The sequence below is a fragment of the Camelus ferus genome, chromosome 6 (genome assembly GCF_009834535.1).
Source record: "Camelus ferus isolate YT-003-E chromosome 6, BCGSAC_Cfer_1.0, whole genome shotgun sequence".
NCBI classification, from domain to species: domain Eukaryota; kingdom Metazoa; phylum Chordata; class Mammalia; order Artiodactyla; family Camelidae; genus Camelus; species Camelus ferus.
This window is the reverse complement of record NC_045701.1, coordinates 58,538,563-58,555,287: the sequence shown is the minus strand read 5'-3', so window position 1 is coordinate 58,555,287 and position 16,725 is coordinate 58,538,563. Positions and strand designations below refer to the sequence as shown.

The 16,725-nt window shown below is 42.2% G+C and overlaps 1 protein-coding gene across 3 annotated transcripts in view; it reads right to left on the bottom strand.

The window, feature by feature from the left end:
- Window positions 1–4,880: 4,880 nt before the first annotated feature.
- The window catches only part of DAAM1 (dishevelled associated activator of morphogenesis 1), a 155,628-nt gene continuing 143,783 nt past the window's right edge, over window positions 4,881–16,725 (bottom strand). For all 3 annotated transcript variants that reach the window (XM_032482118.1, XM_032482120.1, XM_032482119.1), the window contains 7 exons: window positions 16,502–16,590; window positions 15,486–15,654; window positions 12,417–12,524; window positions 11,756–11,816; window positions 11,101–11,232; window positions 9,099–9,269; window positions 4,881–7,619 (listed from right to left, as the gene is read on the bottom strand). In XM_032482118.1, the coding sequence (XP_032338009.1) occupies window positions 7,410–7,619; window positions 9,099–9,269; window positions 11,101–11,232; window positions 11,756–11,816; window positions 12,417–12,524; window positions 15,486–15,654; window positions 16,502–16,590 (940 nt within the window). In that variant the 3' untranslated portion in view covers window positions 4,881–7,409. The remainder of the gene's footprint in view (window positions 7,620–9,098; window positions 9,270–11,100; window positions 11,233–11,755; window positions 11,817–12,416; window positions 12,525–15,485; window positions 15,655–16,501; window positions 16,591–16,725) is intronic.

Genomic DNA, 16,725 nt, shown 5'->3' with positions numbered 1-16,725 from the left:
TAGGGGGAAATTTTGATAAGGAGCAAACCACTTATTAATTACTAGAGAAAACAAAGCCCTTTAATTATACAGAGAAAAAATTGGGTGACATCTTGATTGGGTGATCAAAGTTAATGTCACCTGTGAGGAAAGGACACTGTGTGCCTCCAGATGTGATTCCTCGATACTCCCTATGCTGTCTGTATTCCAGCTGAGAATGTGTAACTTCAGTCTAACAAAAAGAAGTCAAACACAACACAAGGAAAATTATAGTTTAAAAAAAAGTAGGTGGGGGGACTTGTATTCCTTGGCTTGTGTCCCCCTTCCATCTGCAGAGAAGTCCCATCACTCCAACCTCTGCTTCCATCCCATCTTCTCTCCTGTATCTCTCTCCCTTGTAAGGACCCTTGTGTTTACGCTGAGCCCACCTGGATGACCCAGGATAAACTTCCTATCTCAAGATCCTTACCTTACTCATGTTGGCAAAGTGCTCTTTGCCATGTAAGGTAACATATTCGTAGGTGCTGGGGATTAGGACATGAACATCTTTGTGGGGGTCATTATTCTGTCTTCCATTGGACTCGTTCAAAAATGTCAGTGTCATAAAAGATAAAGGCTGAAGAGGATGAGAGTCTAAGGAGATACGACAAGTAAATGCAATATCTGATCTTGGACTAGATCCCTCTCTGGAGGGGGGGAAATGCTATAAAGGACATTCATCATAGCAGCTGACAAAATTGGAATGTGGGTGGTTGATTAAAGTACCATTATAAATGTATAAAATTGATAAATGTACTGAAGTAATCTAAGAATATTCTTAGGACATGTACACTAGAGTATTTAGGAATTAAGGGCCATGATAAATACAGTTTACCCTCAAATGGCCCAGGAGAAAAAAAAAAATGTGACCACACACACATACAGAGAGAGAGCAAGAGAATAAATGAAGCAAAGGAGGCAAAAGGTTAATAGTAAGTGAATCTGGGGAAAGCGGATAGGGAGCTCTCCGTGATATTTTTATTGTTGTAATTTTTTAAGTTTGAAATTATTTCTAGATAAAAAGTTTAAAAAAATAATTTATCCAACCTGCCATTCAGTCCTAAACATCTGACAGCATCCCCAGTGGAGTGAATGGTTGTTGGGTCTTGCGATTTGAGTGCGTCTGCGGAGGGGTGGACCTGAGAGGCAGCCTGTCCAAGGGCTGTTAGTGAAAGGGGCCTGGGGGTTGTGTACAGGTGAGGAAAAGTGAACTCTGTGTTGGTGACTCTCACCCACTGGTTGCAGCCCTGCCTTCTGGTGAAATGCAGAACAAGTCTTCTCCCTCTTCAACTGTTTGAGGCCAGCTGTTGCATCTCCTTCATAATTTGTTTTGTGAGCTAAAGGTTTCTTGTCAGTGGTCACTTCTGGACCAGTTCTTTAAGCTCTTGACTGGGATGCATTTTCGTTGGTCCGTGTTGTGTTTAAAATGTGGTGTCTGGGAGAACGCAGCACTCCAGCTGTGGTTACTCCCTGAAGAGAGCAGTGGGCCCATCCAGTGAGGGTGATTAGTTCCTTCCTCTTCCAGCCTCACTCCTCCTAGGTCACCACACCCTGTGCAGGAAACAGCCATGTTAGTGGTATCCATTGGTTTTATGACTAAATCCACGCCCGTGGTTTTGGTGCGTCCCGGAGGGGGCTCTGAGGACCCGTGTTACCACACTTGCCTGGAAAACCAAAGGAAACCGTGGAATGATCCTCTTTGCTGCTGGAATGTAACCTGCACAATCAGGACAGTGTGTTTAATTCTAGTTAGTAAGTTGGCTGCGGTAGATCCCCGGCACCCAGGGACTGGGACCTCATAGGTGGGACCGTGGCATCCTGCGATGCGAAGTTTCAGAACTGCTCCTCCCAGCCTTGCAAAAAGGGTAGTGAAGGTGTCGTGGAGTTTCGCCGAAGGTCCTGGCTCACATATGCCAGCAACAGTTCTGGAATTTGGAGTGACCATGTTCTAGTGTGTGGTGCAGAAATCGGCACAAGGGCGCTCACAGCCTTCTGCAGGGAACACTTCACTGTTGTAATTTTAACTGTGGGCAGTTCCAGGAGTAATGAGGGTCACCTGTGCCACATTCTGGTGAGGTTACCCTCAAAGCACCATTTCTCCAGGTCATGTGGTAGAGGCTCCCTTTCATCCCTCAGCCGCGACCCAGTGAGGTGGGGCCGGCAGGACCCCTCCTAGCTGCACCTCTAGCAGACTCGGAAAGCCAAGGTCTTAATGTGAAGTCACCAGCCATAAACATGTCAGGTCACTAAACAGCTGCTGCCTTTTAGGGTCAAATATCTCAGTCAAGGCAGTAGGAGAGGACCGTTTTCTGCAAAAGGCTTTTTAAAGAGAATTCCAAATAATGAGGCCTTTATGATGGTAGAGGAACTAACAAAACTGGTTTGAGGGAAGGAAGAAAGGGGGGGAGTGGGCCCTTTCTGTGAGCCTTCTAGTGACAGTCAACTTGCAGGAGCTATCCTGATATGGAAATCCTAAAAGTTTACAATCTGAACTGCTTAAGTGTGACTAGTTCACTCCTTTTTTTCTGCCCCCACCTCCCCCGGCTTCTAAAGCAGAGCTGAGGAATGGATGGAATGAGGTCCTATTGGTCTGAGTTAGTCCTGAACTTTCTGATACTGGGCTGAAGTCTCAAAGGGTGTTTTTTTTTTTTTTTTTTTTTTTTTTTTTGAGATACACCCAGATGTGAATAAACTGGGGAAGTCAGAGGGCACCATAAGCTGTCAAAGAGCGTTCAACTGCCGGGGTATATGCAGTGGAGAAGGGCAGCCTTGCCGGATTTGGTAGGGAAGTGTCTGGCTGCACATAGCTCTTCCTGAGCAGCTGGGAGAGGCATCTCTTTTCTACCCACCCCCACCCCATCCTGTCTTTGAGTCACTGCTCAGCATCACAGTCACCTCCTTTCCAGGCACCCCTCCCATCCCAGGAGAGTCAGGGTGGCCCCCAAATCTCACTGGACTTAGGACTAAGTTTTTCTACACTGGAGGTGGGGTGGGAGGATGGAGGCGAGGACACTAAGGGATGCTTACCATTGCATGGGGGACTGCAGATTCCTTTGCTTCAGAAATGCCCCCCACATGACCATAGTGGGCATAAATTAGATGGGAGATACCAAAGGTCAGTACAGAAAGAACTACTGCATTTCTTCCTCCTCCCAGTGAAAGAAATCACAGGCAAAGAAGCAGAGAAACACATGCTTTATTTAAATAACATGGGAAAATTATACTTTGGAACCCCTTTCTTTCCCGTGAAAAACAAAAACACATCAAGGTTTGATTAAAATAAGGATCTCCATTGTCAAAACCCCCTAGTGTGCAATCCCATGCTCATATTGTTTGTTTGATACCATGGAAACACACAGTTGATTGCAGTGGACAAAAACATGTCAGGGTAGAGACCAAAGGTTAGATCTGATATTTTCCTGACCAGATAAATGAAAAGTAATGGACTTTTCTTTTTCTTTTTGCTATGGAAAACATGAAAATCCTTATAAACTAAGAGTTCCTTCCTCCTGGGGTTCCAAATGTTCTCCAAGATAAAGAACTTATAGATTTTAAGCCATCTCTTAATTATGGACTCAGTTGGTTTTTAGACTTCAGTAGAGTTTACATTAGTAGGGGGAACAGGGACATAGAGACATAAACCATTGTATCGGCCACGTGGAGAAAACAAGCACCTGACTCAGTGTCGTGATGGTCTGTGAATGACCCCAGTGCCAGAACCTTGGAACCCTGACTACATCGGTCTACACACAGTCCAGTGGCTCTCAAAGCTAGTGTTTACGCAACTGAATGATACCAAGTAGCTGTTAAACGTTGGCAGTTCTTAAGTTTCCATATGGTGGCGGTGTTATTTTAAAAAAAAAAAGTCACAGAAAATTTCCCCTTTTAGAACTCGACCTTTTAAATAATTGTGTCCAGTTTAATAAGGATTATCCTTTTGCCTCATAGAAACCCATGTTAAGTTACAGAAAGGGGGGCAAAATCCTAGAGGGATCGAATAGCTTTACACCTTGACAGAAGTACATTTTCCCCAGTGATGATTTTCTGGGGGAAACTGAAGACATAAAAGTAAACATAATGATCTGCAAATTGCATGTTTTCCTCTGTTTCTATCAGTACACCGAGGGCAGCTGAGGGTCTCGGTGGTTCTGTATGTAGCGCCGCATGGCACGTTGTTTGTGGGGCGGAAGATAAGATGTGCCCACCATGCAGAAGGTACGCTCCCATCTGAACGCCAGTGTTAAGAGAACAGAGTGGCTGCTGTGCAGTATCTAGTGACTGTAAAAAACAAGATGGTTAATAATTTTAAGAACATCATGAGTCCATTTCAAAGATGAGAAATGCCTGGGTCCTCAAGCAACCACTGGGATAATTTGTTTTCAGCTTGACTTCAGATTGGGTTGAGGATGGCCAAGAACCTAAAGTCATGAGCGGCCAAGAGAGAACCCCAATTTTCAGAGGATATAATAATACACATTCTTTTTTCTGTACAGGTGACACTTCCCATATTGACCTCTATCAGAAATTAATTTTTAAAAAGGAAATGCTTCAAAATGAAAAATATTTTGATTCTACAGACTGAGATTCTTTTTTATACCCCCACCAGTTGAATGTCACCAGTATCTCCACCGTGAAACTGTGTAGTTCATATAGAGTTATACAGAAAAGTTAGAGTTACAGAAAGAGGTAGCACGTGGTAGTCTGTGGACAGACTGAATGCTGCCATAGAACAAAACTGTACCCCCCCTAGGTCCAGAGATACAAGCTAAAGAAAATGTATAATTTCTAATTTACTAAACTTGGAGTGTTTAAATTTAATGGTGGAAAGTGCAAAGAAATTTTAATAACTCATAGAAAGCATATACATACACCTAATGAATTCATCTCTTTATTGCATATTGCTATTTTAAAAAAATGTACAGTCTCATAACACATACAACATCTTTTTTCTTGGTACTATAACAACAGTCTTGCACCTAAAGACTAAGTGATTCCAACTACTAAGCTAATAAGATACAAGACAGATAATTAAGTTTACAAATTATAATGCTTTTTCTTTTTGGCATTAATTTAAAAAAAAAAAAAAACAAAACAACATTTAAAATACACACCCAAGAGAGAAAAGTGGCTACTTACACCAGCACCAATCTAAAAAGTAGGGTTTTTTTTTTTTCTCCCAACAATGGCACATGGAATTACCTGCACACAGCTTTAGGGGAAAGAAACCAAAGATGGAAATGGCAAAGGAGGCCTACCAGGATGGCCCTGTCAAAATGAGGTTGATTAAAGGGGGCGAGATGAACATGCTGCACAAATTTGCTCCTTCATGTGACTCTCCCTCCGCTTGTCCATTCCTTAAACTGTAAAACAAAGCCATTTTCAAAGTACGGTTCCAAACTTGAGCCAGATCAAATTTCTCCTGCTATAAATAGAAAAGAATATATATATAGAGGCACTTTAGTTAAGGAATAGACAAGCCAATTAGCATATCCTACCCCTCCACCCCTCCAGGCTTCTCTGAGCAGAGTCTCTGTCTGCCCTTTTAACATGTCGTACTTGCAGAACTTTGTACCTAGGAGTTGGGGGAGTGCAACGTCTGCTGTGTATCTGTGACTGTTTTTTGTTGTTGTTGTTGCTATAGTCATATACTTCCATATTGTGTGTAGGAAGTCGCTAAGTTTGCAGTGAAGGGGAAAAACGTAAAACCACGGCTCTTGCCAACTCTTAGAGCGCTATTTCACAGCTTTCACAGAGCACAGAGAGCTTGCCATCTGCGCTAAGCATTAGAGTTTATACAAACCATTTTTAAATAGCACGATTCCTGTACAGTGCACACCTTGATACTCTGTTCACCCCTGAACATCCCCACTAGAAGGTAAGCTCCTTGGGACAGGGGCTCTGTCTTGCTTACCATTGTAGCCCTACTATACCTGGCACATAGTAGGTGTTTTAATAAATATTTGCTAATTGGCTGAAACTCAATTTAGTGAGTATATAATGTTCTAGTGCAATAGGACAAACTACTCTCTCCACAGGAAACCCAACCACAATAGGACTGATGGAAAAAAAGAGACCCTTAGCCCCCCTCCCCAACTACAAATAAATAAAGCAAAGCAAAACAAAACAAAGTAACAGTCCTCTTTATATATCATATAATTTAAGGATATTAAGAGTTGGTAGATTAATGGTAAGCATCTATATTTTATTTTCTAATGTTGTTTTTATTCATTTCTCCCTGAGAGCTTTATCTTTTGGACTGAAATTTTACAGGTAGCATTACTGACACACAATTTAAAATGACAACATATAAACAGCAAACCACTTCAAATATGCTTAGAGATAAATAGATCTTGGCATCTCTGTTGTTGTTGACATTTTGTGCATTCACTGAGTGTCCTTTAGTCCAGACCTATATTTATAGAAGATGCAGCTTGTCCTACAAAACAGAAAATACCCCCCCCAAAAAGGCACCCCAGAAATTTTTAAAAAAATAATCTTTATCCCTTCAGAGAATTTGTCCTCCTTTTAGGTGTTGGATGGGAAATTTTATTTTTAAAATTTATATATCTATATTGCTAGGAAAACAAGCACATTCTGGTACTTTTGTTCTTTAATAAGAGCATGGATTGCATTTGATAAAGTGTTCTTTCCAAAAGCAATGTAAAGAAATCATCAAGAGTGCTTGGCAGAGAACTCGATGAAATTAGGGGGAAAAAACTGATGTCCAAGTTTTAAACACATAAAAAAATTCTGATTGACATTCTACATAATTCAGATTGTGTGCCAGACGTTTCAAGAAAGGTTTACAGACTGCATCCCCAACCCAGGTCAGAAATTCCAAGCTGGTCCTGTCATCACTGGTGTGAAGCACCAGCATCTCACTGTCAACTAGCAAAGACCATCTTAAATTTCTATTTTTTCCAACACCAGTTTCACCAATGAAAATAATTTCAAAATATACCAAGCTTGGAAACCATAAAATATTTCTCAAGCTTTTTTTTTTTTTTGCTTTTGTTTTTCTTGTTACTCTAGGGAATGTCTCTGTACCTCTTTGAGGAGATAGTATTGTGCTTCTGAGCAGTCACGGTGTTCAGGGGAAGATGAGCCACACTCAGTACCAATGTACACACAAAGGGCTTCTGAGCACGTACACAAACGTAGATTTTTTTTTCTTTTTAACCAAACATATATGTCTCCAGACGACAGTCAGACTTCTATGTACATTTCTTAATATATATACACACGTACATTTACATACACACACATTCTCGCATCCACGCACAGATGAGAGGAGAAATTGCCACTGTTTGGATTGCAAGGCAGTGTAATGAAAAGTTCTAGTTACTTCAGAGGGCCGCTAACGAGCCTTCTACAAAAGTATTCAAGGAGAACTAGAAGTTGAGTTTTGTGACTGGCCTCTCCCGGCTGCCGTCTGTCACCTGGCTGGTAATGCGCTTGCGATTCCGTTTCAGTTTAGAAAGGTCTTTGTCAAACACCTCTCCCGAGCGGAGAGCTGAAACCAGGTCATCAAACTCGCCACCTTCCTCACTGTTCTCTTTTGCCTTCCTCATTTTCCGTTCCCGTTCACGTTGTTCTTTGAGCTGCAAGTAGAAAGCAGCCTCTTAGGGAAATGTCAGAACACTGTGTTTTGTTTTCATTGGAGGCAAATTCTGTGGGACGTGGCGATGCTTCAGTCACACTGAGCCACGTTCAGCCACAGCAGCAAACCCCCTCAAGTGTGAGAAGGGTGACTGGGACGGGAGGTCCCATCAAAGAAGCAAGGAATAATGAACAAAATGACCAGTACTTTGTGATGAGACTCTGTCTAGAATCAAGGTGTAAACCTCATGATTATTCTAGTTAAAAAAGAAAGCAGTTGAGGCTATTCCTATTTCTATGATGGGATGAGAACATCATCACTATTAAACAGACCCCAAATACTGGTTTCTTTGATGGTAGAGAGAGACTAAAGCAAATGCTCATCAGGCCATGGTCCTGACATCAAAGGCTTAGCCTGTATCTACCAGGGATGCCTGGACCCCACTATGCAAAGTTACCATTAAAGACAGTAACATGCATTCATTATAGAAAATTTAGATATTCAAACACAAGGGGGAAAACATCCTTAATTTTATCAAGAGCTAACCACTATGCACCTTCTGGGGGTATATCCCACCACTTTTAACACTTATTTTACACAGAAAAAATATTTCATATTGAAATCACTTTGTAAGCTTTCTCACATCATTAATTGTTCTTTAAAGATAGGCTTTTAAGGACTGCATGAATATTCTGTTACGTAGCTGTTACACCATTCAGAACTAATGCCCAGTTGGTAAACATTCAGGTTGTTTCCAGGTGAGGGTTTATTACAAAGACTGCTGCTCTCTTTGTGCAAACGTACGATACTTTCTTTGGGCTGATTTTTTTTTTTTAACAGATACAAATTACTGTATATAAGATGGACTAGCAACAAGGATTTACTGTATAGCACAGGGAACCATAATCAATACCCTGTAATAACCTTTAATGGAAGAGGCTCTGAAATATGTATTTCAAAGTATCTGAATCACTTTGCTGTATACCTGAAACTAACACAATATTGTAAATCAACTTTACTTCGATTGAAAAAAAGAGACCAGTTACCCAATGGCTCCCTCTCCTTGCCCATCCAATTCCTATCTGCCCAGGTCCAGGCTGGAACCCCCAGTGAGGGTGCCATGGGGTCATGTTGAAGTGGGAGGGATGCTGACCTGAACTTGTCCCTTACTGAGTGGTGTGGACGAGGACTCAGACTCTTTGCTCTGAGTGACCTGAAAGTCCTTTTTGTCTCAACTCAAGAGGAAAGAGTTGCTTATAAATTAGATGAGGGTCTGTGGGCTGATTTCTAAGTAGAACTCCAGATCAAAGGGTCTGGATATATTTTTTCAGGCTTCAGATACATACTGCCACGTTGCCCAAGAGAAACTTCACACCGATTGAAACTCCCAGCAGCACTCTAGAGAGGACTTCGATGCCTCCTCCTGGCCTGCACATCAGTCTTGCAGCACCAGGGCTAGCCAACGACGCCCCCCTCTTACCTGGGCCTCCATGCGCGCTCGGCGCTCTTCCTCCTCCTTCTTCTTTCTCATGTTTTCGTTCTCTTGTTTGGCTTCTGACACAGCTTGAAGAAACTGATCAAAAATGCCAAAGAACTCATCCGGCTGTATCTTGCCAGCCTCTTCCCCAAAGTGTTTCACTGCTTTAGTAAACTGGAAAAAAGGAGGTTTTAAGAAGTTCAGAGTTCTGAGAGAAGAACACCATGACCCAGCAAACAGAAGTCTCTCCAGAGGGGCTAAAGCTCAAAACAAGTCAGTGAGCCCACACCGCTCTCTGGCTGCCACGTATGCCTGTCAGTTGTTTCCAAAGGGAAGGCTGTCATACTCCTTGCTTTGGAAACCATTTGTCCTTGCCTGCCTCATTTCAGTGTAACAGCTGTAATTACAGCCTATGACTTTTTATTAACTAAACAGTAGTAAAAACAAGAAAGCAAAATAGCATACAACAGAGCACTCAGGACATAAAACTAGTAGCAAACTCAGCAGGGGTAAGGAAACTTGTACTTTTAACTTTTCTTTGAAGTAGTTTAATATCATTTACTGGTGCCATATGGTTAATATCAAAAGCAAATGGGATAGTGTTTCGTAGCTGCTTTTTCTAATCATACAGTTTTATTCCAAATCCTTGTTTTAAGACCCCTTTCAACGCAAATATTTTTAAATTATTTTTTACTTTGTTGGGGGGAGGTAATTAGGTTCTTATTTATTTTCAAAAACATTCAAGTTCATGCATTTCCAGCCATCCTGAATGATCTTTTTATCTAGGAATCCTAGTGATGATGAAGTCATGTATATTTTAGTCTTAGAAATCCCAGACTAAAGTTCCCACACTAAAATTTTTTTAAAAAAAAGGGTGTGTGTGTGTGTATGTAAATCAAAAGTTAACTAATCCAGTTGATTTTGATAAAAACGAGCCCTTGATGCAGTGGGTTCTCTATCGCCTGGTTTGGGGTGGGGGTCCCTTCCTTTTACTCCAAAGTGGTGAGGCACGCACAGGACTTGGGGTGGGGGCCATCGTAGTGGCGGCTGCTGACATCAGTTCACTGACTTCAGTCAATCAGGGGCTGGACCTCTAACAGCAGTCATTCAAACATACCTCGTATTCCATTTATTTAGTGATACTGGAGGTGGGGTTGAACATTGAGATTAGCTAATATTTCTTAACACATATCTACTTCTGAACTTTAGCCACTGTGCGTGTACATTTACATTCACCATCATCGCTATCTACAACGGAGCAGGTGACTACAGAAAAATGAGATCCATTATTCAAGTTGCAAGGGAGATTCAAGTTAAAGCAAAAGTGCTGTCACAACTCAGAGATGGGCAGTGTGGAGGGCCCCAGCAGGGTGGTAGCAGCTGCACATCATTTATGAACAGTGAGAAGGGGATGAGAGAACGTGTACAGGGATATGAATGTGTGTATATTTTGAAAAGAATATAACCAGAGAGAAGGGGTGAGGGCAGGAGGTGGTTTAAGGCCTTGGTTATTAGCCAATGAAAACTTTACAGGAAAACATTTTATAATAGCAAAACTCATTTTTAAAAAAAGCCTAATTAAAAATGTACCCTTTGCAATGAGGCTGTGAATTAAAGTGCATTTCATTTAATAAGTGCTTCTGGAGATTTAAAGGGAGTAGGAGGACAGGATATCCCCTATTTCAGGTGAGCATCCTACAAGATACTGAAGCACACGGCCTCTCAGTCACACCTGATCTCCTATTTCATCCCACCCTTAGTTTTTATAATCTACTCTTTTCTCTTTCCCAGAGATAAGTACTTTGACAGTTTTCTCTTGGTTGTTACTGAATCAAAGTATCTACTGGTTTTATACCATCCAGATACTTCGTCTTACTAACCTAAAGGCAGCCAGTTAGAAACAAAGGGTATGTTTCAATTGGTCACAGTCCTAGAAATGAATTTACTTATAATATGTGCAAGTACCAGCTGTGAAGTAACACTCAGTGCTCACGGGGAAATTTACCAGGTCTTTAGCTTCTGCTAGAAGATCTTCAACATCAGAGAAGCTGAAGCTGGCTACTGTGATGAACTGGCTGACCACGGACACAAACTTATCTCCGGGCTGTGGAGGCTGAGACTTCTGATACTCTAGCTCCTTCAACACAGGAAATGGATAATGTCAACACAGGGTTCAAATGCAGACACACCTTGCCTCATTTTTCATATGCCTCAAATTTAGTAAGTCAGAATGGCAGACACATCAAAGCTACTCTAAAACTTTTGGTGATCAGCCAGCTCCCCTGCCCACCATGTCAGAGCCATGCCCATGTGCACATGTAATATAGTCTGCAAAATGCAGTTTAACCAGTCAGCTGGAGACTTTATTGATGCAATTTTGTATACTGACTTTAGAATGTAAGCAGATTAGCATTTGGATAAAATTAATAGAAGTTAAATAAATGAAGAGCAAATTGGATTCAAGGGGTATGTAACTGAAAGCAAGAGAATTTGTTGATACTCTGTGCTCAGAACTCTGGTGCCTTAATTTTTCCTTCTTTGTCTCTGCCAAGTCTGCTTCTATCTAGGTCAGCAGAACTTCAGCTGGAGTATCTGGCACCATAATGCCATTTTTCTCCTCTTCCTATGGGTTTTGACCAGAACAACAGACAGATACTCACCATCTCCACTGCTTTCAGGCCACTTCTCAAGGTACTTATTTCTTTATCCAGCTCAGTCATGCTGTTGTAAATGGCAACATTTTAGGAACCAACATGGGATTTACACATACTGTATCAAAGATGATGAGTTTAAAGATTTCATGCTTGGAAGGCCATATTAGTTTTAAATGTTTAAAATTCCCTTCACCTGTCAGATCTCACAGAAACACAGCAACATTTTAAACCTACAGAGCCTAGGTATGGAATTAGGCTTTTGTTTTCCATAGCAATATAGGTTAGAAAGAGCAGAATAGCAGTTATCTCCCAACTGCACAAAAATGTCACTGGAGCAAATTACTGTAAGAAAATAAATTTCTTGCCACGCGTGGCTCCCCTCTGGACAAGGAAAAGAAACAGCTTTCCACAGTCGTGTGTGTGTGTGTGTTGTGTTTTCATTGTTATTGTATTGCTTTTCACTAAAGCCCTGGTAATGTGACTATTACAAGGCAGTGGTCCTTGTGTAGCACAGGGAACTGTATTCAGTATCTTGTAATAGCCGATAATGAAAAAGAATATGAAAAGGAATATATATAACTGAATCACTGTACACCAGAAACAAACACATTATAAACGACTGAAAAATAAATAAAACTGAAACAATTCACTGTAAGTAAGTACTTACTTTACTTTTGCTGCTTGAGGAATATCCCGCAGTTCTTCATTTAGATTGAGAACCTTGGGGTATTTATTCTCCACAATAGTTATGAGATAGTGCAAAAGGGTAATGTTCCTACAATTAAAGGAGAGAGTATTAAACACGGTTAATATCTGCATATGATTTATATATTCAAGTTTCTTGCATTAATTCCAAAATGTGGAGGCTCCTGTAAGGCAGGGATTCTCAAGAGAAAGGGCTAAGAGGAGAAACGTACATGGGATTTACATAAATATGTCAGAAGGAAGCAAACATCTTATGAAAGGGAAGAGCAGGGGATACGAATTAATTTTTGGCCCATAATGAGGCTCCTTCAGAATCTGGGTAATGCAGTGGGTGATGGGAATTAACCTGAACTGTTGCCAACAGGGACACGCCTTCACAGTACAGCCACCCAAAGACAAGGGCCACCCTGAAACTTCACAAGCACGGTGGCCTGGGGAGTGAGGGATGTTTAAGCCACTGGAGAGGACAGCCAATTTTCAAATCTGAAAGTACAGAGCAGTCACTCACTGATGAGAATTACTGACAATTCTCATTTAAGGTTTCTTTTGACTTGGTGATAACTTTTTTTCCCCTCTGACTCTTGTTCTACTGCTGCAGCAAAGTGGGGCCAAGACTGTGCTAACAGGGATATGATACCCTCGCAGCAGAGAATCCACTTCCTAATTTTAGGAACACTTCAGCTTCTGCGTGCATAACCAGCTCTTTCTTCAGCGGTCACAGGGCTGAACCCTGACTGACCTGGGTTGAGAAGGCAGGAGTCTGATAGCACTATCTGTGAGGCCACACCGTGGTGGCCAGGTCCTGCTGTCCCCGACGCCGATGCACATGACAATCACCTGGCCCCCAGGTGCCTGGGCCGCCCTGAAGTTCATTTAGTCGGAATGAGGTGGGGCGAGGAGGGGGTGGTCTTAGCAACTCCCCAGTGAGCCTTAGCTGAACGCGACCATCAGCAGGAGGACACAAATGCATTTCTTTAGAAAACACTGCCATAATTTTTAGGCAGTTAGTTAGCATTGTGAATTAGCAAAGTCACAACTGTCCTCCCACCTCCAACTACCGTGAAGCAGCACTTTCTAACAATTTTTTTCCCCCCATAACAATGCAAACCATTTCTGGTTACCCTTGCAGCTTCCTAGAATTCAGTGCAATCCTGTTCCTCTGAGTCACCTGGCCCACGTGGAAAAAAACTGCCCTTTATTTTTCTTGCTCTCAATAATTAGAAAACCATTCATTGCTCAGCAAAGTAAAACAGTGGCTAATAACTGCTGGCCACTTATTTTGCAGATGTTCAGCTGTATTGTTCGACTTCAGTTTTGCCGTCCACAGAACCTGTGTGTCCCCCACATGCCTACTGTGTGAGGGGCAAGACCCTAGCTACCATCACGAGAAAGAATGCCATTTTCTTCTGCTGTTTCAGAGAAATGCTTTGTCACTTAGAGAAATTTAGTTACCCATATATACATTTTCTAGTGTAAAAGGACTTAAAACCAGATCAGCACTTCTACACTTACTTGCTATCCAAATAACAACATAAATTGAACATAAATTCTTGAATAATAAAAATAATGAAACAGCCTCACTTGTGATTATTATCTGGTCATTACCAGAAACAAGCCCTTAATGCAGAGTGAAGATGGAAAAGAGATCAGAAAGGTTTTTACTTTGAAAAGGCTTACGTACTGGGTATGTTTTGTAGTGTTGAGTCAGCAGATAATCACATAATACGTGCCAGGCTATCAGTTAAGTGGGGGGCGGGGGGCGAAGTATATTAAGGGGGTGTGTGTGTGAGACAGAGAGAACAGGCCTGACTGCTGGTGAGGGTTTCCTTCCTCAAACCTGCAAGCCCAGGGGAAGAGAGCGCCCTTCCTTGAAACAATGGCTGCTCTTTATATGCAGGTAAGATGCTGTAGTCACTCACCTACTACAACCTCCAAACAAGCGCTGTCTGTTGGTGGAGGAGAGCGGTGGGCAGACCACTAGAACAGCTGTCTAGTACCTGTAACGCCAAATGCCTTGCTGGTTGTGACCTCAGGCAAGCTGAGTGAGCCTGCCTCGGTGTCCTTACCTGACGACAGGTGATGCAGCACTCGGCCTGTGGACTTCACACAATCACACGTGGAAGGGTCTAAAAGGGTCAAGTGCTTACACTAAAAATAAGGGCAGTGCTAGACCCTAACGGCTGCCCTTTGTTATCTATCTCTACACGATGCAAAAATGAGGCTTAGCCCTACAACTGAACCCATTGCTTATTTCCTACAGCATGGACTCAGGGCTGCCATAACGCTATATGCTTCACTAACCCTGTAGACGAGAGTAAACAGCCTCACTAAATGTTTAGGAATCATCAGGGGGAACAGCACATATTTCAAAAAAGAATTCGGCCGCAGAGTTTACCTTAGAAACCAGTTCCTTCGAAGTCAGTGAGAACATTGGAGAAACACAGCTCTCTGGGAGGCTGGAATTAACATGCCAAATGCCCTTACTTGCTAATGACATCACAGCATTCTCACATCTTGGTGTCCCTAACAGGAGCCTGTTCACCTAAAACACATTTTCTAGGAAGCATTTTAAAATATCTTGGAATGAGCGGCTGAACACCCACAGCCAAAATACATTTATACATTGTAATTTTTTTTCACACAGCTGCCAGCTTCAAGGTACCCTGGAAAACACAGCCTAAAATGCCAGCAAGCATCACTGTATTGTCAGCTGTCAGTTTTTTCCTTCCTCTGGAACCTGGTTCTCTATGGAGGCTGCTAGGATGTGGGCCACGTTCTGTTTCTTGATCTGGGCACTAGTTACAGGGATGACCTATATTTGTGGAAATTCATCAAGCAGTACATTGTCCTGTACTGTATGATACTATAATAAAAAGTTTACCTGAGAAAACCCCCAAAATAAAAACCTTGGGCTAGATGACATCCCTGGGGAATGAAAATGGAGGATAACTGGCCCGGTGGGAACTTGGGGAGATGCGTGGCTGTGTGATGGGTAAGAGGGCACCTGTGTGCCCGGACCCCCCACACTTACTTGTCAATACTGGATTTTGTGTCAGCAATCTTATTTAGGCTGGATATCTTGAATCCATATGCATTGCCTCTTTGGCCTTTATTCATGTAATTTCCAAATGCCAAAACTACTTCCAGCAACTGCTTAAGGGCACTGCTCCTAAATACCTCTTCTGAGCCAGAACGAATTGCTTCAAAACAGAACACGCAAAAAGAAAGTTATTACAACCAAGACCTTTCAATGATACCCATCCTAAATCCACACACCCGATAGTGGACACTGAGGAGGTAAGATCAGGTGTTAGGCTAGCAGGGAGCACTTTCAGAACACCTAAACCACAAGCAGAGCGCCAGGGGACCAGGAAAAGCCAGAGACAGCTGCACGGTCCCGGCCTTTCTCTATCTTTTTCTTGGCTGACTCACCGACCCTAGGCAGTTAGGAACACATAGAGCAGCAATTGCATTTTCCACATTCCTTTGCAAACACTTTCTTGCCTTGTGTGAGTCAGATCAACAGGGCTATTGATCAGTTCCACTGATAGAAAAACTGGGCAAATGTGTGTCATATCACAGCCGGCAGGTGTCATCAGGGCCTTGAGGCTGGCCTGCAGTCTGTGGCTGTGCTCTGCAGTCGCCCATGTTTCAAACACTTAAAAATTTAACAGCCTCACAATCAAGCCATATAACAGCCTCAAATCTTCCCTCAGAAAATCCAGTAAGGCCCCATTGCAAGAAAGCTAACTGTAGGTTTAATGCTAGTAGCGATCAGATAAATTCCTCACTAACACCCAGATATCAAAAGCCTAGTTCTCCAGAGAAGTCCAGAGTGTATGCAGCGAGCTCCAGAACCCAGGATAGGCTAGTGAGCCAAGTGCAGACTGGAAGTGATTATCTGCCAGAATTCCAACAGATTTAAAGCAAAAAAAAAAAAAAAAAAAAAAGTCACCAGCGGGATCCTGTTTTCTACATGCACTTGCACTTGTAAATGGGCTCTTAAGATGAACATCACTTCTAATCTGGGGGCAGGCTTGACTTTACCTTCTACTTTGGGTTTCACTTCCGCCACACGCTCTGCAAACTTCTTCTTGAAGTACAGTGATTGCAGTCTTTGCTGATAATGATTAATTCTGTAAGAGTAAGCATGCACTAATGAACATTTAATACATCTATATTCATTCCATGGAAATGCAGGTGGCGGTGCCTTTAGAGCACCCTCCTCTCCCAAACACACACACACACACGCACATGCATACACACAGTTC